Source organism: Sminthopsis crassicaudata, chromosome 5, assembly GCF_048593235.1.
Source record: "Sminthopsis crassicaudata isolate SCR6 chromosome 5, ASM4859323v1, whole genome shotgun sequence".
Taxonomy (NCBI): Eukaryota; Metazoa; Chordata; class Mammalia; order Dasyuromorphia; family Dasyuridae; genus Sminthopsis; species Sminthopsis crassicaudata.
In genome coordinates, this window is record NC_133621.1 from 16,950,868 (window position 1) to 16,975,016 (window position 24,149).

A 24,149-nucleotide genomic window follows, 5' to 3' on the forward strand; every position below is an offset into this window, starting at 1 on the left:
GCCGGCCTTCCTCCACGCCCGGACGGCCCCCGCGTGTATTACCCGCTTCATCGTCAGACACTTACCTAGGAACAGGGGAGTTGAATCACTCTTTGGAAGGTCCCAAAGCCTCTCGGAATCTCATGTTAGGATCCAAGACCCTGCAGTAAGGGGGATATTGTTGATGGAACTGGCTAATCCACCTACACCTTTGAAACTGGAAATGGGGAACTTTGTAATTATTCTGCTCTCCTCTTTTTAGAGATGAGCTTCTAGCAGCATTTCATAAAAGTTTCATGAACTAAGAGATGAGGAGACTGGGGCCTCAAGAGACCCCAAGACTTGGGACCTTAAACACGGCCCCATCTAACGCCCCTCACATTGACCAGAAAGGGCGATCCCCGACCCAACCGCCATTTCACCAGAGAGCGCCAGGCCCCGCGCAGTCAGTGACTTTACCAGGCCCAGGCCCTCTGCCCGTGAAGCCCACTTTGTTTCCTCGATGAGGCACCAGGAGGTCAGAGGAGGCAGGAAATAGAGCAAATGTGAGAGCCGAGAATTCCACGACTCTTGGAAATAACTTAGGACTGGCAAGGATTTTTGGTAGGTGGGGGCCCCTGCCAGCATCTGGTTGTTTCTACTTCGAGAATCAGGGAAGGCTGGAGGAGCCGTTAGGAACTTTTGGTTGGGGGGAGGGCCCCGACATTTAAATTTTAGCCACCAAAGTTGACCTTGAGTAGGCACCCCCCCAGCCTTCGATCCTTTTTATGTGTTTTTAAAAGAAAAGCAAAGAAACCAGCCTATTGCCGAGGACATGTCATTTAAATTCATAGAAATTCTATAATTTCATGCTTTTGATATGCATATTATATGAGGCAGAAAAAACTCCCACCAGAATTTCAGGCCTTGTCTATTATTCACAGGGCGCATGTTAATAGACTTTCTTTTGGAGAGTGAGTGTACGTGGGAGAGAGTGTGCTTAAAGAACAAAGCCGGCATTCAAATCCAAGTCAGTTTAGAGGGGTCTGGAGTCACCTAAGCACTGAACAATACAGGCTGGTTGTCGTGAGCGGGACTGATGGCGTATAGACAGTCCTGTTTTAAATGTAGCTCACCAATATTCTGCTCCCATTGAGAACCGATTGGCTCATGCGGAGCTATGTATGTGGCCGCACATGCTGTGACTCGGGTTTTCCAAACTCTCGGGTCCCAGTTTACTGATCGGGGCCATCGGAAGACCGGCCTTTCCTTCTGGGTCCCGGCTCTCGTCCCTCCTTGAGTCCCAGGTTCCCTCGCTGCTTTCTGGCTTTCCCAGAGGTTGAAAACGACCAGCTGCAGGTGGGCACCCGGGGGTGGGCCACATATTCTGCGAGGCTGATCGCTGGTTGTTCAAAAACATCCTGAAGAAAAATTCTGAAATCTTAGCGCCGGAACCAAGATGAGCGGTTCCTCGGGCCACCGAGTCAGCCCCGTGGCAGGAGGGAGAGAGAGAGGGGGTGAATGACCTCAGCAAGGGGAGGGGGAACATGGCACCTGGTCCCTTACCTAACCTCAGCGAAGCTGCAAAAGGGAATAAAACTGAATTTCAGGTGATTTATTGTTTTGTTTACCCGTTAACCGGGTTTGCTAATGAGCAATGATGTCCAGAAGGAGAAAGGGGAGAAAAGGGCAGCCTGGAAACGCCCCCACAGGTGATAGATCTGTCAGTCAGTGTACTTTTATTAAGTGCTCTGTCCCACGCCCGAGGGACCCCCTTCACACACCCAGACAGCGCTATGTCCCCCATGAGGAGCGCAGGTTGTGATGGGAGTGGGAGGTTGGGGTGGGAAGAGGCAGAGGACAAATGACTGTTCTAACTGGCAGGCGGACGGCACAGGAGACGGAGCACGAGATTTGGGATCAAGAAAATGGATCCTCCGGAGTTTAAATCAGCCTCTGACAGTGGCAACGTCACTTACCCCTGTTTGTCTCAGTTTCCTCAACTGTAAAATGAGTTGGAGAAGGAAACAGCAAACCACGCCAGCACTTCTGCCAAGAAAAGCCCAGATGGGATCTCGAAGAGTAAAGTAGGATTGAAATGATTCAACAACACGCACAGTGTAAATAGAATGTAATCTTAGAGGAAGGGGGGGAGGGAAGAGTCTGGCTAACTGGAAAGTCCTCCTGCAAAAGGAGAAATCCGAGCGAGGGATCCAAGAAGTGCAGGGGAGCCAGGAGAGCACTTCAGGGAGGGGCGTGGGAGTCAGGAAATGGGGTGTTATGTGGGTGCTAGTCCACTGACAAATCAGCTGCTCTATCGGATCTGCGGGCTTTTGAAAGCCCAGCATAAGTGTCCTCCATCACTGGGAAAAAGCCAGTATTTTAAATAATTAGAACCATCCAAAGGATCATGTTGCTGCAAACAATGCATTTTTATAGTATCCCCCAGACTTGAGACGGGTCCTTTTGGTGTGTCCTTGTTTTAAGGACAAAAGTCAAAAGATAAATTGGAGGTGACGTCATTAAAGGATGCCATTCTGCTCAGCTTTCAGAGGGGAAACAGGTCGAGGGGTGTGTCTGCTGGTTACTGCTTTAAAAACATTGTCTTCTGGGATGAATCATAGAAACTAAGATCACAGACAAGATAGTCCCATCAATGGAGGCCTTGGGAGTCCTCTGGAAATAGTGACTGTTTAAGGTTCTGAAGGAATGAAAAGGGCAGCTAGGTGGTACAGCGGATGAAATGATGGGCATGGGGCCAGAAGGCTCATCTTCCTGATGATCCTGGACAAGTCACTTCATCCTGTTTGCCTCAGTTTCCTTATCTTTAAAATGAGCTGGAGAAAGAAATGGTAAACCATCCTGGTATCTTTGCCAAAATGGGGTCACAAAGGGTCAGACATGACAGAAAAATGACAACATATTTTAGGTGTAGATGGCTTTTTATAAACTACCTTTGAACAAGAGGTGATGATCTGGGAGACAAGCAAAAGAACCATGTGACTTCTACCTGCCGTTGAAGTCTAATACTGAAACAAGTCAGAGGGATTGGGGAGCCCACTGTACCTGCGTACAGCCAGGTTGGTTCATTAGATATGTCGGTGGTCCTCTTGTAGTCTGAAAGAAAGAAGGCACTGCTCACCTACCCCCTGCTCCTCTCCCCAGAGTAGTCTGGTCCCTGCTCACCTGTCCCCTGCTTCTCTCCCCAGAGTAGTCTGGTCCCTGCTCACCTACCCCCTGCTTCTCTCCCCAGAGTAGTCTGGTCCCTGCTCACCTACCCCCTGCTTCTCTCCCCAGAGTAGTCTGGTCCCTGCTCACCTGTCCCCTGCTTCTCTCCCCAGAGTAGTCTGGTCCCTGCTCACCTACCCCTGCTTCTCTCCCCAGAGTAGTCTGGTCCCTGCTCACCTATCCCTGCTTCTCTCCCCAGAGTAGTCTGGTCCCTGCTCACCTGTCCCCTGCTTCTCTCCCCAGAGTAGTCTGGTCCCTGCTCACCTATCCCTGCTTCTCTCCCCAGAGTAGTCTGGTCCCTGCTCACCTACCCCCTGCTTCTCTCCCCAGAGTAGTCTGGTCCCCGCTCACCTACCCCCTGCTTCTCTCCCCAGAGTAGTCTGGTCCCCGCTCACCTACCCCCTGCTTCTCTCCCCAGAGTAGTCTGGTCCCCGCTCACCTACCCCCTGCTTCTCTCCCCAGAGTAGTCTGGTCCCCGCTCACCTACGCCCTGCTCCTCTCCCCAGAGTAGTCTGGTCCCTGCTCACCTACCCCCTGCTTCTCTCCCCAGAGTAGTCTGGTCCCCGCTCACCTACCCCCTGCTTCTCTCCCCAGAGTAGTCTGGTCCCTGCTCACCTGTCCCCTGCTTCTCTCCCCAGAGTAGTCTGGTCCCCGCTCACCTACCCCCTGCTTCTCTCCCCAGAGTAGTCTGGTCCCCGCTCACCTACGCCCTGCTCCTCTCCCCAGAGTAGTCTGGTCCCTGCTCACCTATCCCTGCTTCTCTCCCCAGAGTAGTCTGGTCCCCGCTCACCTACCCCCTGCTTCTCTCCCCAGAGTAGTCTGGTCCCTGCTCACCTGTCCCCTGCTTCTCTCCCCAGAGTAGTCTGGTCCCTGCTCACCTACCCCCTGCTTCTCTCCCCAGAGTAGTCTGGTCCCTGCTCACCTACCCCCTGCTTCTCTCCCCAGAGTAGTCTGGTCACTGGCAATGCCAGGATGCACCACAATGTTGGCAGTTGGGGTTTTCCTAGATTACCGGTGACTCTCTCCTCCTTGACACCCTTTTTTCTCTAGATTTTGGTGACCCTCTCCCGATTTTCCTTCTAACGATCTTTTCAGACTCTTGCTGGATCTTTATTCAGCTCATGCCCGTTAACCGTAAGTGTTCACTAGGACTGTCCTGGGCCTCTTTTCTCCTCCTCCTCTGCTATTCTATTTGGTGATCTCACCTGTTCCCATGGTTTCAATCTCTATCTAGATGATTCTGAGATGATTACATCTCCCACTGAACATTTTAGTGTCCGATGACCGTTTCTCTGGGGCCAAGCTTAGTCAGCATAGTTCTAGTGTTTGATTTCATTTTGTAGTCCTTGTGTATATTGTTTTCCTAATTTTGCTTATTTCCTTCTGCGTTAATTCATAGTCTTTTTATGCTACTCTGACTTCTTATATTCATTATTTCTTATCGAAGACACCGTAAAATTCACTGCTTTCATTTCATTCAAGTAACACAATGTGTTGAACAATTCTCAAATGAAAAGTATCTACTTTATTCCTTTTTTGCTATCACAAAAGTGCTGCTATACGTAAAATCGTTCTTTTTATCTTTCCCCTTTAAAACAACATGGATGAAAAGTGATCCATTAGTGACAGATTCATTCATCAAGCATTTATTAAACACCTAGTGCTGGGTACCGGCATACAAACATTTCCTGTCCTCAAGGAATGAGTATTTTACTGGGGTGAGGGGTTGGGAAAGTATCCCATACACGGATAATTACACGGAAAATGTTTACAAATGAAACAGTGTAATCTGAGTGGGGTGAGCACAGTCTCCTAAAAACGAGGGGTTCAAGAACTGAACTTTGAAGGATGCTAGAGGGAGGGGGTGAGAGCATTCCAGGGCTGGGGGACACGTCATCTCAGAAATGTATGTGGGTGCACACACACACACACACACGTGTACATGAACACACACAGAAGATCAACTTCATCATCCCCCCCCCCAGTCAAGCACTCTCACATGCAGCAATTAAGCAGACAAATAAGCGACTGCATCAGCAGCAGGAGGGGGGGCCCCCAGCAGCCAGGGGTGCTGAGCCCCCTTAAGGCAGGCAGCGCTGGGAGAGCAGTAGGGGAGCTATTCTCTGGGCCTGGGTATGGAATATAAATAATTCTCTGTTGGGCAAATCGTTTCTCTCTCTCTAGTTTCTATTCATTTCCTTCACCCTAGAGCTCTAAGTCTAAGCACGCCGGCCCCACCCTCTCCACCAAGTGGCAAAAATCTGCCCTCCTGGCACGTGCCCACTGAAAACACCTCCCCTCCTCCCCAGGGAGCCGAGGTGGGTCTGGGGCTGCTCCGGCCTTCTGGCCGGCCACGCTTGGTCTTTCCTCCCTCGGGACATGAAGGCTCTCCCCTCTGTTGTTGCTCGGAGTATTGTTGGCTCCCGGGCTGAAAAAGCCCAAATGACACTGGAGCATCTTGTCTCTATAGGAGTATTATTTTCTCACAGCAACCCTGGAAGGTAGGGACTAGTATTACTCCCATTTTAGAGATGGGGAAACTGAGGCTGTTGTGAGGAAAGTATAAGTGAGAAAATAATAAAACATTTAGCTCTTTATAACCAGAATGCTCCTATCTCACAGAGCCTGGTGCATAGTAGGCGCTTTATACATGGTGGGATGTTGTCCAATTCAGTCCAACTCTGTGATCCCCTTTGAGGTTTTCTTGGCAAGGATGCTGGAGCTGTTGGCCATTTTCTTCTCTAGATCATTTTACAGGTGTGGAAACTGAGGCAAACAGAATGACCTGCCCAGATACAGTCAGTTAAGTATCTGAAGCCTGAGATGATTCCTCCTGACTCTAGATCTTGGCTCTCTGAGCCACCCCATATAAATGTGAGTTATTATTGTTATTATTTGGGATAAACAGAATTCTAACTGGAGTAAGGAGACTGGGACTTCGACCCAGAGCACTGAAATTTAAGGGGCGCTGACACTTGTACTTCTTTAACTGATGCAAACAACTGAACTTTCCATTTAGTTAATATAAGTTTTTGTTTATAGGAGACTCTCAGATGGCCTCCTCCTATCACTTCTGGGCAGTCAGGATCCGAGTCTCCTTAGACTGTTCGTGTCTGGTTCTCTCTTTCCCCATGGCTTTCCCTGCAGTCTCACTGGGGAATATTTCATGTTCTTTGTCTGAAGTGCTAGAATTGCTAGTTATTATTATTAATCCCACTTTAATTGATGAGCAAATTTAGGCCCACAGAAAAGTTTCATGACTTTCCTGGTGTCGTGCAATTATTAAGTGAGAGATCCAAGTCTAGAACCCAAGCCTGTTGTTCTTTCTGCTATGTAACACTCCTCAAGGACATGATTCTTTGAATCATGGAGCCCCTGAGAAGGTGGGCAAAGCCCATAGATGACGTCTTAGAATGGCGCTGCTAAATGCAAAAAATAAAATGCACGGATTACATAGTAAACCAAATATATTGAAATATAACAATAAAAATAATTTAAGCAGTTTCATGTTTTCTGTAGGCCCTATAAGAAAAGAATCTTATAATCTTTAAATCTTATAAATCTTTATATAAATCTTATAAATCTTTAATCTTATAAAGTAAAGTTTTGGAGGAGGAAGAAATGGATGAGCCAGTTTTTCTCTTAGGTGAATAGGGCACTTATATGTTTTAGTCTCATTTAATTAATTATTCAACAAGTATTGCGTGCTGTGCTAGTTTCCAGTGATACAAAGACAAAAGTGAAAATAGCTCATGACCTAAAGGAGCTCCCCTTTTATTGGATAAAAAGTGTGTGTGCTATACATATTTAAACTAAATTTATTTTTTCAATGAAAATCTGTCTATTGTTCCTCCCAAATTCATCCCCACACGTTAAAAAGAGAAAGAAGAGTAAAATCCCCATTACAAATTTGAATAATAAAGCAAAATAAATTTGTAGTTGGTTAAAATATATACAGATATGTTTATATCTATGTACATGTTTTCATATGTGTGTATATGCATGCATGGATGGATGTTGCTCTCCCTTCAGATTTGAATGATTTTATTTGTGGAAAGAAACAGAAAACATGGACAGTCCTGGGAAAGCTGAGGAAATAACCCTTCAGAGGGAAAGACTTGGGAGAAAAACAAAAAGTTCTCAGAGGACTGAGAGAAAGCATCCCTCAGAGCAAAACTATATTTGCTGAATATAAAGATGGACAAAGTGTCCTGTTTTCCAGTGACTCATTTCCATATGATTATGATGAAGACTTTGAGAGTGATCGCTGGGAAATCCTTACAACTTGAATGTTCTGGTAACTCTGGGTTCCTTGTATGTGCCCTAATTGTGATAGATCTGATTGAAATATTGGTTTGTCACCCTAAAATGGAGATGGGTCAGTTCACACTGTGAACTTTGAGACAGGAGAGGACAGGCCAGTGCCATTGAGTTTGGGTGGAAAGTTAAGAACTAGGATTGCCTCTGACTGCTTGAAGGGAGAAAGGAGAACCTCACTGAGTGGGTGCCTTGGAAAGAGTGAGAACTGAGAAGAGAGTTTATGGCTTGCTGACTGGAAGATGTCAAGTTTTGTATTTCCTGCTGGGAGCTGAACTGATTGGAGGTTGCTTCTGGGAGCTGACTGGAGAAAGAATCTGATGCTTAATGGAACTGATTAGGGAATGAGAAGCCCTCCTGACTTACCTTTTACTGTCACCTGTTGCTCAAAACCCAGCCAAGAGAGATTATCGGAATAGTTCATTAGAGCCAAGAACCAGGGTGACTGTTTTCCAGGGGGGAAAGTATAATGTTTATATTCTTATTTCTCCCTCCGAATATTCCATCTCCCACCTCCTAGCCTGGGGATGTATGTATCCTTCCTCGTTTCTGCTCTTAGAATTGTTAACTTTCTTCAGCCCAAATGTCACCTTCAAGAGCTCTTTCCTACTGCGTCCTGTGTCCCACCCTCCGGGTACCTAAATCTCTTTTTAGTTTCTGTTTGACTAGCCTGTTTTCTTCTCCAATACGGCATAAGCTCCCTGAGGGCAAGGATTATTTCACTTTTGTCTATCTCCAGAGTCTAGTCCACATGGTGGTAAACAGTAGGTGCTTAATAAATTCTTTTAAATAATTGACAATAGAAAAAACCCATTAAAATCCTGGTTATGCTCCTTCCTACCCACTTCGCATTGGTCAAGCCACTTGACATGAGAGCTTCGGGTTCCATACCACGACCTTGGGGCACTGAAGGAAGCCGGTCCATTCTAGCTCTGAATCTCAGGTCAATGAAGGGGAAAACTGAGGAGCAGAATATTGACAGATGTTGCAGCAAAGTGCTGCTTGGTTAGAGCTCCGAATCTGGAGTCAGAAGTTTGGATCCAAACTTGGGAGTCTACACTCTTTCAGTCTCATTTTCTTCTTGTGTAAAATGGGGATAATAATAACATTTACCTCACTGGGTTGTTGTGAGAACCATGAGATAATATACATATAAAGTATCTAGCCAAGCTAAAAGCTCTATATAAATGTTATTATTAGTAATAATTATAATTATTTCCCATACTTGGCACATAGTAGGGGCTTAATAAGTGACAGTCCCAGAAAATGGCATCTGCATCCAGAAAAAGAACTATAGAAATAGGATGTAAATCAACACATTTTTTTTGTTTTTTTTCCTCTCCCATGGTTTTTCTCTTTTGTTTTGATTTTTCTCTCCCAACATGATTCCGAAAGTAATGTGTATTATAAATAAACAAATAAATAAGCAAACAAACAAATAAATAACTGTCCCCTTTCCTCATAGTCTACTATGATAAATCACTAGAAAACCCTAGAAATTCCCCTTCTTTATCCCAGAGAGTAGATGGTCAATATGCTCCTGAAACCAGCCATTATTGGCTCAATCTATTTGCGCCCAGTAAAATATATTATGACCCAGTAAAACATATAATGAACATATTATGATGCTACAAACAGGCCCATGAAAGAACAAAACAAATCTCAGGACGACTGACCACCTACAGTGTTATGTTCAGCAAGCTTATTTAAAGTATGTTCAGTTTACAACAGTCTGGGCAGCCAGGACAGCTGACAGGGCCGGGTCCCCGCCTGTCTCAGGTCCTGGTGGCCCTGAAAAGTTTGTTACTGACTTGGAAGTTTAAGGGAAAGAAGAGCAGCAAAAGTGGCAAGTAACGAATGGAATGACAGAGGTGGAGGGGGCTCTAGTGCAACCCCTCTAGAACAAGTCAGGTCAGCAAGCATTCATTAAGCCCCTACTGTATTCCAATTCTGGGTTAAGCCATTTTAGCCCGGCCATAGCTATATGAGGATCCCCTGAGAAGTGGTCACAGTAAGGGAACCCCCCCTCCCCGGCAGCCCATTCCCCTTTGAGCCGGCTTTTACTGTAAGGAAGTTTGTCTCCTTCCATGGAGAGACAGGGTGTTGTGGTGGAGAGGCTAGGGAGTGCTGAGTCCATACCCCGGCCCCCCAGCAGTGGACAGCTCTGAGATATTCGGAAGCCTGGTCTCTCCATCTCTAAGGTCACTGAGCCCAATCTCCTAACATACAGAGAGATCCTTGGAAGCTGGAAATGGGGCCTTTTGGGGGAAGGGGTTTGGTCATTAAGTGAATACCAGATTCTAGAGGGAAAGTATCATCTGGGAAGGGAAAAAGAGGGTTTAACCCTTAAAGAAGGAGTAATTGTGGGACTATCAGAATGGCAGTGGGTGCCATTCATGTGGGTGCTGGAATGGTTAAAAAAAAAAAAGGAGATGAGTGTCTGTAGACTGATGCAATTGTGTTTATCTTGCTAGTTGTTTCTCACGCATGAGCCACGGGCCACTGAGGGAATAGAAATGTTTCAATGGAATTGCAAATCTGTATCTGAACCAGAAATTGTTATTTTTTATTTTGCACTTTCTTAGTCAACCCACATGACAATATTGTGTATGGGTCTAAGACATTTTCTGACATTATTAATAATAATAATAATACTTATTTTGCACTTTAAATTTTGTGAAATGCTCTAAATACATATTCTTATTTGATCTTCATATGAAGAAGAGCCCAGTCATTACTGAAATATGATACTTGGTTCATAGTAGGTGTTTTAAGTATACAAGTTTCATTATGTTTTCCAAACAGAAGACCACAGACTCGTTCTTATATCTTTAAGAGAAAAATGGAATGATATAGAAATGGTGATTTTTGTCGTCACTTTGGAAAAGCATTCAGAGTGATGGTTGGAGAGAAGCTAGAGATAGACTGTTTTCCTGTCTGAGACAGAAGTTGGAGAAAACAGAAAGTCAATGGGGAAGTCTTCTTTCTTGATTAAATTGTTTGTAACCAAAGAGAATGAAGAGAATTCTTGAGATTTTGCTTGGTATCTGTAGTGAACAAATGGTGGGACTGCGTTTTCAGAAGTAAGGAAAAATTATTAGCTATGGTTTGAGGTTACTCTGACTGTAATCTTCATCACAGCTAAACTATTGGGAATTATTATTTATGCCCATATTATTATCGATTGCTTTATTAACAAATTGTATAAACACTGGCATTAACATTTGATACTAAAAGATTAGGAGTTTAGAAGATATGAGCAACTTCTTCGGGGGAAAAACATCTTTTCCCCTTAATATTTTTTAATTTTTAATAAATTGGGATGGGGGCATCAAACTTACTTATTGATTATTTGAGATAAGCAGAATCATTTTAGTTAATGAAGAAATATGCAAACATGCCCGGAGATTATTTTAGAATTTGTGATAATGAGGTTAAATATGGGAATGATAAAGTATCATGCTGTTGATACCTGAAAGTGAGACTGGGTAACCCAGAGTACTTTGTTATGCTTGTTAAATGCTTGTCAGTAGATTGATTGGTGTTCTGATAGCTCCGTGGACATGTAATCCCTTCGATAACCATGCATCCAGCTCATCCAGGCTCGCCCATCTTGTGGGACTTGTTCGTGGCCTGCCACGTAGTGGACCTTTCTCTGGATCATCCGACCCTGGGAGCTGCCAGTGGGGCAGACAGGCCTTTCGATGATTTGTGCCAAATGTGTACCCTACATCAGCCTGATCTATACTGAGGAGTGGGAGGGCGGGGAGGGCTGCAGAGGCGAGTGGAAAAAGCAGCGTCCAAAGGGAAGTGGCAGCGGTAACCAATGAGATGCTCGTTATCGGCCTGTCCCCCAACAGGAAGTGTGGGCAACCCACACTGTCCCATGCTGACACAGGAAAGTCCCCATCGGAAGAGGCCGATGACTTGTCACAGGGTGTTAAAGGTCAGGAGTTCCGGCCCCCTTGTTTGGCAGAGGAGAAAACCCAGGCCCAGAAAGTCACTCAGGGAGGCCGTGTAAGCAGAGGTCCGCTGCTTCTTGTGCCCCCAGACAGGGGATATATTGCTTCCCCTCCATCCATCTGCTCCTTGTGCTCAGGCTGTCTGGCTTCCTGAGGCATCTCCCTGGGAGGCCACAAGTTACCTCTTCCTAACTAATAAAGACAGATTTTTTTGTCAGTCTCGTCCCATCGAGAGAATTCTGAGAATATATTCTCTTCTCCTCTGCTTTCTCTATCTTCTTTCTTGGTTGCTGGTTCTTCTTTCATATCTTAAATAGACCTGGATTCTTCGTCCTAACCCCTCTCTTCATCACTCATTATCTGCCCTACCTTGGGATCTCAGCTAACCCTGTGATTTCAACTATCTCTTCTTTGCAAATAGCTGCATTTATCTGACCGTCTATCCATCTGTCTACTTATCTACACATCTCTAATCTATCTTTCTATCATCTGTTCATCTTTCTATCACCCATCTGTCTGTCATGTTTCTATCATTTATCTATCTACCTATGTTATATATCTTTATCTATCTGTCCATTTATCAGTTTACCCACCTCTTCCCCCCTTTTCTCTTCCTTTCCCCGTCTCTCATAATTCAGCTTCTGAGTTTCATGTTTCCAACTATCTACTGGAATATCCTCCACTTTTCTGTACCAATCTACTTTACTCTGTGTTTTTGTCCAAATGATCCTTCCTTCACCTCCCATCCTAGTCCCACATTCTCTCCCAACCCTACGACTTTGCTCCTGAAAGAGTCCGCCCCAATTATTGAAGTCTCTTCTGTGCTTCAAAGTTCGGCTCAAACACCATCTCCTTACTCGTTATCTCCACTACCCTCCTTTCCCTTCTAAAAGTTCTCATCTGTATGATCTCCTTCTATTAAAATGTGACCCTTTTTCAGAACAGAGGCCATTTCACATTTCTGTTTGCATCCCCAGAACATGGCACCACAGTAAGTGCTTAATAAATGCTTTTTCACTAATTCCATTCTTTATGAGAGTATTTTCTTGATCTTCTTTATCCTTATAACATCATTTTTGTGTCATATTTGGCTATGTCGGGATAGATTATAAACTGTTGAAGGGCAGGGACTGTACCAATTTTCATCTTTGCATGTCTAGCACATAGCCCATGACCTGACATAGTGTATTTGGGGATTATTAAGTGTTCATTAAATTGAGGAAGGCCGCACAGTATAGTAGGAGAGAGCACTGATTTCTCTATGAAAAGACCCAAGTTTAGCTTCAATTTTTACTTTCACTATCATTGAGAATTTGGGTAAGTGAGCCCATCCTTTGGGCTCCTAGATTCTTCATTTATATAAAGGGGGAATTGAATTTGAATATTTCTGAAGGCCTTTGAATTCTGAATCCCAGAAACAGAGTTAGGAGGGGTTGAATTCTGGGTGTAGAGGATGACCTGGAACCATGGACAGAGGTACAAGAAGAAAAGGAGGAAAAATGGCAAAGAGAATCCAAGTTGTCTGGAACATGGAGGTGAATGGGAATAACATGAAATAAGCCATAAGCCAGACTCTGTACATAAATAAAATATCATCAAGATTATCTCGATGGTAATGCAGAGAGAACATGGGCTTGTTGGGATTCTCTGGGGAATGAACACTGGAATCATTCCCCCCGGAGTCTTTCTTTGAGCCTGTGAACATCAGGTAAGCTGGACGCTAGGAGGGATCCCCTGGATGTTCTCCATGACCTCCCTGCTGGGACCCGGCCCAATTAAGCCAGTCAGGTATGGGGGGAGCATGGCTGGAGGCTCCACGGGTTGTCTTGGAAAAGATGCTGTGGTGATTACTCCAGTGTCAGTGTGTGTCAGGCCCTGTAGCGATTTGCTGTTGGGATGTAATGTAGGAGTTGGGCTGCTGCTATTTTTCCTCATTTGGATCTCAGCCCATCCAGGCCCATTAAGCTAATTACCCGGGGTTGTCAGAACTGCCATCTCAAGATGAGGCTGTCCCACCATGATTAAAAACACGTTTCCACCTAGCTTCCCAAGGAAAGCTCCATCTCAACCCATTTGCAAACATGCACAGCAACGGACCAAAAGCAGCAAAGGAGACGGAGCTCCCCATTCAGCATGGTAACCCTAAAAGTGGTAGCTGCACAGAGATCAGAGGTCACCCCCTTTCCTCTTCCCAAATGATCCTTGTAATGTATTTATTCCCATTTGCAATTTTCCGCTTACCTAAAAGGCAGCTTATTTGCCACTTTTCTTTCCACTGTTTTACATAGAGTTGGACCGTGTCGTTTCTAGGCAAACTGGGCTGTGAGCTGCTTCCCAGATCCAGTCTTCCATCTCCCACCTCCATGCATTCACACGGACCATTCTCTATTTCTGGAAGATGCCTCCTCCTCATCACCTTTCAGAATCCTTTCCTTTTTCAGGGCTTCGTTCAGATGCTACTTTTTCTGTGTGAAATCAATAAATCAAGTCAATAAGCATTGATTAAGCACTCACTGTGTGCTAGACACCTGATCAGTCCCTCAGCTGAAGGATTTTTCTTTCCAGGATTTTAGCTCTCTCCTTTCTCTTCATCATACCCTACTTCAAAATATACTTGTCTGTGCCTTCGGTAGAGAATAAACACCTTGTAGGCAGGGATGGAGTCACTTTTTTACCTTTCTATTCTGGATGTCTCCATCATATACCTTTCTCTATGTCTCAGAATTCTTTGAATTTATCTTTTTTAACAGCATCATCTATTCCATTTTATTAGTATACAGACCACACAAGTTTAGCCATTTCCTAGGCAATGAGTGTCTGTCTTGCTTCCAGTCTCCTTTTGCTATGAATATTTTGGTAATTATATGATTTCTTGCCATCTCTGAGCTACTAGAGGTAAACGCCTCGCAATAGAGCCTCTTAGTCATGCTCCAGACATCTTTGTCACTTCTGAAGCAAGATTCTAATAGTATTGTCAAAACCTGCATTAGTTCTTTGGGGTGTCATATCATTCTCTTGACTCATTTTGAACTTGTTGCCCCTTAAGAATCCCAGAGCTTTTTCAGACAAATTGCTGTCTAGTTGAGTTTTCCTGAGTTGGAAATGTTTCACTTTTCCCCCAAAGTTGAGTTTCTGAATCTAAGAGCAATACTTTCCATCTATTGTTATTAAATTTTCCATCTTATCTAAAACTTTTTTAAAAATCCAATTCTGTTATCCAGTATATTATCTATTCTTTCCAAACTTGATGTTTTTTTTTTTTTTAAAGCCTTTGAGTTTTATCTAGAATGATTGATTCAGTGTTTGTTTTTTCAGATGTTTAAATATTCTCTCTGGGTATCTCTCTGTGTTTCTATTTCCTTCCCTCATTTTTCTTCTTCTTTTTCTTCTCTCCTTTTCTTTCTCTCTGTCTGTGTCTCTCTCTGTTTCTCTGTCTCTCTCTCTTTATCTCTCTCTGTGTCTCTGTGTCTCTGTTTCTCTGTCTCTCTTTATCTCTCTCTATCTCTGTGTCTCTCTCTGTTTCTCTGTCTCTATCTCTCTTTATCTCTCTCTGTCTCTCTGTCACTGTCTGTGTGTTCCACTCTCTTCCTGTCTCTTTCTGTCTGTCTCTGGCTCTTTCCCTTTCTCCCAGTACATTTTCTACAAGATAACTCTCAGAATCCTTGCATTTTTCAGTACCGTCTTTCCCTGCAGTTATTAGTTATCTCAGCTCTCCAGGTTGCTAAATGATACAGGAGGATTTTTAACCAGAACCCTTAATGGCCTTTGAACAAGCTTCTTTTTGTGTGAACGTTGAGTGTCTCCGAGCATTTACTCGCTCGTGTGTCGCCAGCACCATTTTTCCTGGAGGTTTGATGGTTTTCAAGTGTTACGTTCTCTTCTCATTTTTCTTTGTGATGACAGCAGATATCTGTTTTCTAGGTAGCTTAAAATGTCTTTATTTCCTAGTTACCATATTGAAAAGCTGGCCCAGGGGAGTGGGCTTGCCTGCGTCTCTGCACAGTCACACCCACCTCCTTTTCATCTTTGGTCTTAGCGCTCCTCTGCCATGCTGGGTGTTTACATGGGGCTGTTTTAATTTGCATCTCCAGCCTACAGAGAAATGTGGGTTTGGGTTTTTGTAGCCAGTAATTCTAACTGTACCTCCGGGTCCAGAACCAAATCTCTGGGTTTCCCCAATTTAGGCTCAGTCTTGGGGGCTTTTCAATAACCGTGCTTTTTGGTCTGCTCCCACCAGGGTTTCCCCTGGAATCATAAGAATTTGGCTCCTATCTAGGTCTGTGTAGACCTACATGCAAGCACACAGGCTAACAATATATCCAGTGCAGGACAGGCTCCGTTGACCTTACCCTGATCCTCCCACCAAAAAAAAAAAAAAAAAAAAAAAAAAAAGAGTAAAAAGGTCTTATTTCTAAGATTATAAAGAGTTAAAAACCAATTCGATGGGAGGAAGGCCTGTAGAGCTGGCCCCCTTGCCCCGGCTCTGCACTGCCCACCTAGCTCACAATTCCATAGCTGGGTCTCCTGCTGGGACAACCCCAGCTCTTGTTCGGGCCAGGAACTCTTCATCAATCCACAGCTGCCTCCATCTGCTGCTATTTCTAGAGCCACAGGGTGCCCTGGAGGGACTCACGAGGTTATAAAATTGAGTCTCCATATATAATCCATTTCCTTTCTGGATCTCCCAGCTCTGGTTCTCCTCATCAGCAACTGGGCATTAATCAGAAATCAATAAGTACTCACCAGTCAGTAAGTGTTTATTAAGCACCTACTATGTGCCAGACATTGCTTCTGCAGGAGATACAAATACAAAAAATAAAACAGTCCATGTTTGCAGAAAGCTTGCACTCCAGAGGAAGCACTTATCCATGAAACTCATTACCAAGGTAGGATTAACTCAGAAACTCACCTGATCCTAGGTGTTTGGTTCCAAACTTTTAAATGAAAGTTAACATAAATAACTAAATCTCTCTTGGGGTATATGTTGTCTAACATGATGCCATTGCTAGAAGTGTTTTCCATAAATATTCTGTATATAAATAGAATTTTATTTTCTTCAGTAATGATGGAATCATAGGCCCTGACAAAACAAACACAACGTGTAAGCAGAGAGATAAATGTAAAGGACGAATCTAGATTCAGGGAGATGATCTGAGTTCAAGTCCTCTCTCGGTCACTTATTCCCGGTGTAACCTTGGAGAACTACTTCCACTTTGGGCCTCAGTTTTTCTCTTTGATAGACTGAAATGGGTGAAGCACAATCCCAATTTGGGATCACTTAACATCTAGGAGATTTACTTTTACATTTATAAAATGAAGGTAAAGGCAGCGGGTGGTGCAATGGATTGGATTGGATTGAAAGCCAGCTTCAGATGCTTCCCAGCTGTGTGAGTCTGGGCAATTCACTTCACCCTGTTTGCCTCAGTTTCCTCATCTGTAAAATGGCCAACCCCTCCAGTATCTTGGCCAAGAAAACCCAAATGGAGTCATTAGGAGTCACACATAACTGAACAACTGAATAACAACAACAACCACAAAAATAATGGAAGTCAATGTCCCTTCCCTTTCCTAGGCCCTCATTTCCTCATGTATAAAATGGAGTTAGACTAGAAGGCCTTTAGTATCTCTTTCAGCTCCGGTAGTCTGTGCTTTTATGATCCTACAACAACAACAACAAAAAAAAATACAAATTGTGTGACTGTAGGTGAGTCGCTTGGTCTCTCTGGGCCTTCATGTCTTTGTGTGAAATAAAGAATGTCGGCTCAATGACACCCAAAAGCAACCTGAGTTATGTGTGTTGTACACACCCTCACATGCGTATACAAATATATACAAACATACACAGAGAGACACACAAACACACACATGCACACGAACATACATATACATACATACGCGCACACGCGCGCGCACACACACACGGAGCCTTTAAGAACATTGTCATGTGGGGGAGAGAGACAGCCAAGACCCCCAGCTCGTGAGTTCCTGTTAAAAGTCTCTGCCGACCATCTCTTCTAAGGGCTTCCAGGCTCCTCCAGCCACTGTGTTCTGTGGCTTGTCAAGCCATCCCTGGGTTTTAGGTAATTGCGCTGGCTCCGCTGAGCTGTGGCTAATGGCTGCGTCATTCTGGATTCTTTTTATAAGGCAGAAAACAAAGATTTCAGGGATAGGCGGTCGTTGTCTAATTGCAGGTTCTGGATGTGGGGACAGGAGCAGAAGTGCTCTGGTGGCAGTCAGGGGGCCCCGCTGAGGGGCGTCTGGCTGAGGGAGGGAGCCCATGGCCTCCAGAGGCCAGAAGATGGATGCCTGTGAGGGGAGGCGGTCTCAAAGCTGAGCTAAAAGCAGGGACAGGATTCTGGCTAAGGCTTCAAGTCAGTCTCGGTTAAGGCTTCTCCTCAAAGACGAGGAGAATACAAGACTTCATCTGCACTAGGAGCTTCCAAGGAGTGAGCTCCAGCAGCTGCTGCGGAACAGCAAGTCTGAGGGGATTGTGGGGAATCTGTCCGAGTCCGTGTGTCCTGTCCACTGGCCATACAAGTTGCACTTATCTTGAGGCAGACCTTGGATCCAGGCCCTGCTGATTTCATGGCCTGCCCTCTGTCCACTTTTCTGCGATGCCTCTTGGGAGGTCATGAAATAATATAGAGAATCTGTTCTGTTTCTCTACATAAATGGATAGATTTAACTAGGCTGGGAATAAAACTATATGATTATAGCTTTGGAACTAGATAGGATCTGGGAGATCGGCAAATCTAGTCCTTTCATTTACAGATGGGGAAACTGAGGCCCAAAGAGATGGTATGGCTTACCCCAAATCACAGAGATTATTTGTAGAGCTGATTGCTTTCAGAGCTCCACTTCCCAGGATCCTGAGATTTACAGTTTTAGAGAGTTTGTCAAATGTTCCTCAATAGGTTATAACAATAGTAGCTAGCATTAGTGGAATATTCAAAGATTTGTAAAGAGCCTTTCTATTTGATATTCCATTTGATCCTCATTTCAATGGTAGGGGCCATTATTGAGGCTAGATTTGAATTCAGGTCTTCCTATTTTCAAGTCTAGTTCTCTATTCATTATATTACCTAGCTCCCTCAGTATAGTTTTTTTCCCCCTTCTCCCTTTTAGGCAGGGAACCATTTAGACCATCTCAGATAAGAGCCTTTTTTTAAAAATTGTTTTCAATTTTTAAAAATATTATTTTCTCAATCACATGAATTTTTTTTCTTTTCCCTCAAATACATGTAAACAAAAAACCAAAACAAACAAAACAAAACAAAATCCAAAAACAAGACAATGAAGAAAGTTTAAAAAGTGTACTTTGATTTGTATTCAGATTCCATTAGATCTTTCTCTGGAAATGGATAGCATTTTTCATGATAAGTCCTTCAGGAATTATCTTAAATCATTAGGTTCCTCAAAATTGCAGAGCCATTCACAGTTGTCCATGATACAATGTTGCTGTTACTGTGTACAATGTTCTCCTGGTTCTGCTTACTTCATTTTGTATCAGTTCATAAAAATCTTTCTGTGTTTTTCTGACACCATTGCTCCTGTCATTTCTAATAGCACCATAATATTCCATCATAATCAGGTTCCTCAACTTGTTCAGTCATTTTCCAATTGATGGGCATCCTCTCAATTTCCGATTCTTTATCACTACACAAAAAATTACCCTTTCCCCTTTTTCTTTGATCACTTTGGGATATAAACTTAGTAGTGGTATGTCAAAGAATATGTACAATTTTATAGCCTTTTTTGGATGTAGTTCCAAATTGCTCCAGAATGGTTAGATCAATTTACATCTCCAACAACAGTGCATTGGTGTCCCTGGTGTTTTTACACTCCCTCCAACATTCTTCATTCCCCCCCCCCCATTATATAAGCTAATCTGATGTGTATGAGATAACTCAGTGTTGTTTTAATTGCTTTTTCTCTAATCAGTAGAGATTTAGAGCATTTGTATGTAACTATGGATAACTTTGATTTCTCTTTCTAAATACTGACTGTTCATATCCTTTGATCATTTCTCAAATGGGGAGCAATTTATATTCTTACAAATTTGACTCAGTACTTTATATATTTGAGAAATGAAGCCTTTATCAGAGAAACTTACTGAAAATTCTCTTTCTATCTCCATACATTGCAGTTTTTTTTCTTTATTTCTAATCTTGGCTGCATTGACTTTGTTTTTGCAAAACCTTTTTAATGTAATCACAATTATCCCTTTTACATCCTGTAATGCTTTTTGTCTCCAATTGTTTTAAATGGAATTTCTCTATCTCTTGCTGCTAGACTTTATTGTCAATATATAGAAATGCTTATGATTTATGTGGGTTTATTGTATAGCTTGCAACTTTGAGGAAGTTTGTAGTTATTTCAACTAGCTTTTTAGTTGATTCTTTAGGATTTTCTAAGTATACCATCATATCATCTGCAAAGAGTTATAGTTCTGTTTCTTCATTTCCTGTTCTAATTCCTTTAATTTCTTTTTCATCTATTATTACAATAGCACAATATTAATTAATTCTAATACAATTTTGTTCAATTCCTAGTTTTAATATTTCTAGTACAATATTGATTAATAGTAATTATAATAGATATACTTGCTTAATGCCTGATTTTATTAGGGAGACTTCTAGCTTATCCTCATTATAGATAATGCTTGTTGATGGTTTTAGATAGTTATTATTTATCATTGTAGGGAAAGCTCCATTTATTCCTATGCTTTCTAATGTTTTTTAGTAGAAATTAGTGTTGTATTTTGTCAAAAATATGTATTGTTTTTAAAGACAACTCTATAATCTTGCTAAGTACCTTCTTAAAATGTAGAAGGATATAGATACTCTCTCTGTTTTGACCAACTCCTATAACATCCAATATGAAGTAGTTTTATTTTGTTTGCAAACAAAATGGAAATAATAAGAGATGGAAATACCAGCTAACCGACCTAGGAAGTCATATATTTTCCACAGAAAGGGGATTGATGAGAAAGCAAAAAGCCAAATAGAGGCCAGAGATACTTTTAAATTATTTTTTCAACCAACAAATATTTGTTTTCTCTTTTTTCTCCTCCCTCTGGAAAAAAAAGAGAGAGGGAAGGAGAAAAGGAACAAAAAATAAAGAAAAGGAAGGGAAGGAGGGAGGGAAGAAAAGAGGGAAGGAAAACAAAGAGGGAGAAAAAGAAAGGATAAAGGGAAGTAGGAAAAAAAGCATATCCCTTGTAACAAATGTGCACAGTCAAATAAAAAAAATATTCCCACATTGGTCAAGTCTAAAAATGCTCCAGGTGATCACCATATGTCCAAAGACCAGAGATCACATCCATGTAAATCAGCTAAGTCAGATAGATCTAGGAAAGATGATGGCAGCGTCCTGAAAGTTAAAAAAAAAATAAAACTTATCCATAGGAGAGAATGCCACATTTTAGGAAGAGCTTTGACAGACTGAGAAACCTGGAGAACACCCAAAGCAGAGACTCTCCAGATGAGGAAATATGACAGAATATGGAAGATGCATATGAGGGGAGTGGGCCATGGTACTTAAGCATTGGAAGGACTGTCATGAGAAAGGCGGCTACACTAGCTCTTCTTGGCTCAGAGGGCTCAAGTCAGAGTGCTAGGTAAAAAGAAAGAGGGGGCATTAGAATGTGGCTTAATGTCAGGAAAAACCTCCTAATAATGATGAAGATAAATGAGGTGTCTTGTAAGGTCCCCACCGCCACCTCCAGATGCATCAAGCATGGCAGCTGGAAATCAAACATCACTGAATAGTTCCCCCATCTGTACCAATGGACCCACTAGTCACACTGACCTTGCTGTGAGAATCTGATGATAAAACTTATCTAAAAGCCCCGTAAATGAGCTATATTGCATCATAGCATCATATAGAATTGGAAGGGTGAACAACTCCCTCGTTTACATGGGAAGAAACTAAGGCTTGGCAAGAGGAACCAATTTGTCCGACACTTGGTCTGGGATTTAAAATCAGAGAAAGCTTCCTGGGGTATCACATACAGTCAGTATATGTCAGAAGCAGGATTTGAACACAGATCCTCCTGCGATGATGATACTTGTGCCCTTTCTATCTCAAGGGATTCCTGTGAGGAAAGCATTTTTAAATCCCACAGGTAGATATTTATGTGAGAATGCCAATTGATGGAATTGGAATCAAGACACAAAGCAGAAGTTAACTGACGTATAATCAAAGAAGTCTAGTGAATAAATTCTATCCTAGACCAGTCAGTCAATCAACATGTATTTGTTAAGTGTCTACTATATGCCAGGTCCTGTTCTGGGACTAGATTTCATTTTGCTACTTTAAATTGGGATTTTTGAGGAAGAAAACCTCTTGGGATATTCTCCTGCCTCGCTGTCCAAGTTTTTCTAGTTAAAGCCAAAATCTAAGAATACACCATTCCTGCTTAGCAGAATGTCCCATAAGCTGAAAAAATTAATTACCTGCCCTTTTCCCTTAAAATAAGATTTGGGGGATTTCTTATTTTTACGTCACCCACTGAATCCCACCCACATCCTCACTTAAATGATAATAAAGAAGAAAAAAAGAGAAAGAAAAGGCAGTAAAACTAATCAGCTCATTGAAAGGCTGACTTTGCAGCATTACACACCCATGATCTTCCTTTTACAAAGAAACAGGGAGAGGAGTTTTGCACAGGTCTTTTCTCTGGGGAGAAGCTGGGCTATATTTGCAGGCCTTTGATTTCCATTTTGTTGTTTTTGTTCTCCCTATTAACATCATTGTAGTTATGATATTTACATACATAAATGCATATACATGCAAATTCACTTCCACACACCACAGTTTCCCCAAGTAACAAGATGCTTTGCATCAGTTAATGTAAATCTTCCCATGCTTTTCTGCCTCTATCCCAGTCACCATTTCTTTCAGCATTGTGATAATTCAATTACATTATGAGCCATAGTTCATGTAGCTATCCCCCATCAGTGACTCAAGTCCTTGATAAAGGATAATAAATACAATAATATTTAAATAAATACAAGTTAAAAAAAAAAAAAAAACAAGCAGTGCAGGGTGGTGCAGTGAGAGCTTATTTTGGAATCAGACGACTTCAAATCAAGAACATGCAAAACCCCAGACTCTAGATCCAGAAGAATCCTAGATACTGAGCTGCAAGAAAGCTTTGGGATGATCTAATCTAACTTGCTTATTTAGAAACTGAGTCCAGAGAGGCTGTGCAAAGCCACACAGAGAATAAGGGACAGTCTGGATTTATCCCGAGGTCATCCGTCGCCATGATGATGCATTGTTCTAGTGCTTCATCGCAGGGCCTCCCATGACCGCGGGGAGACTGTTCAATCACTGTCAGCTCAGCTGTCAACATGTAAATGCTTCCATCTTCTGAACCCGAAGACTTCTCCTCCTTTCCCCCTCCCCAGCCCCATTCTAAGCTGATGAATAGCAATTGAGCCTTTCACACTTGCTTGTAATTCTTCTGACACTTCTGACTACTGATCGGCTTTCTGAGAAATCTCTAAATCACACATTGGACCCAATTCAAGGAGATTATGTCGTTCCAATGGAATTGTCAGCATTCCGGCTCCGTCGGATCCAGTGCGTGGACAGCCCACTTGCTCGGGTTGCAAAACTTTTGAGATGACATATCACACCCTTCCCTCTTTGTGATTTTAATAAATGGGCAAAAGGTCGGCTTTGAAGCCGGATGATGAATTATATGTTTATTATTCCAAGACAAGTACATGGTGGCGGAAAACCTTTCCGGAGGGCACCGTGGAGTTAATTACTTAAAATATCCTTTTGATTCACTGGGCTCTAGGAAAACGGTTAAGCAATTGATTCTGTCACGTCAAGTTATCAGGGGGGGGAAATGGTGTTGAGTCCACAAGTGTTGGAACTGACATTCTCTCCCTCTTATCTAAAACCTCCTGTAAATGAGGATGCGGTTCACTTGGGGGCAGAAATGCAAATTTTGCTGACAGGCTGGAGCTTCCCTGGAGAAGACAACTTGTTGACAGCTTGACTTTGGGCTGATGGACTGATTTCTCTCTTTCTTTCTTTTTCACTTCTAGATGCTGAAGAATACCAGCCTCCCATATGGAAATCATATTGTGAGTAGCAGAAATTCATCTTATCAGCCCTCTTCCCCTCCCCCTTGTTTAATTATTCCTTAAAAATTGACTTGGCACACTTGGACAACCCCTGATGAATGGCCCCGAGAAGCAAAATCCATTAGTTGCCCACTAGGGTGAGATTCAGCAGAGACAAAGAAGGATGCCGTGAGTTTCCCCTCGGAGGCCACGGCTCGCCCACAGACCCACAGCATCTGGCCCACAAGCAGCAGGAACCTAAGATGTAGATGATAGGTGACTGCTGGCTTCCTGCCTGCCCTCCCAACTCCTGACTCTTTTTACTCAGGCTGACAGTAAGGGGGCAAGTGGTGGGTTTGTGAGCCGCAAATATGCCCACACAAAGGTAGGCGGCAGGGAACCTAGCAAGTGGGGAAAACAGGCTAGGGCGGCTGTCCGGGGCTCTGCCGGATTCTTCCTGGGTCCCCTTAAAGCCCTCACTAGAGTTTTCTGGGTCTCAGTTAGCTCCTGAGTAGTAAATGAGGTCCCCCCGACCTCTGACTGCTGTTTAGAAGGTTTGGGGGACATACTCATTGCTGTGGCCCACCCAAATGCCCCCCTG

The 24,149-nt window shown here is 43.1% G+C and overlaps 1 protein-coding gene across 2 annotated transcripts in view; it reads left to right on the top strand.

Moving 5' to 3' along the window:
- The window catches only part of CHN2 (chimerin 2), a 252,977-nt gene that overhangs the window by 119,948 nt on the left and 108,880 nt on the right, over positions 1 to 24,149 (top strand). For both annotated transcript variants that reach the window (XM_074266602.1, XM_074266603.1), the window contains exon 2: positions 23,531 to 23,569. In XM_074266602.1, coding sequence (XP_074122703.1) covers positions 23,531 to 23,569 — 39 coding nt within the window. The remainder of the gene's footprint in view (positions 1 to 23,530; positions 23,570 to 24,149) is intronic.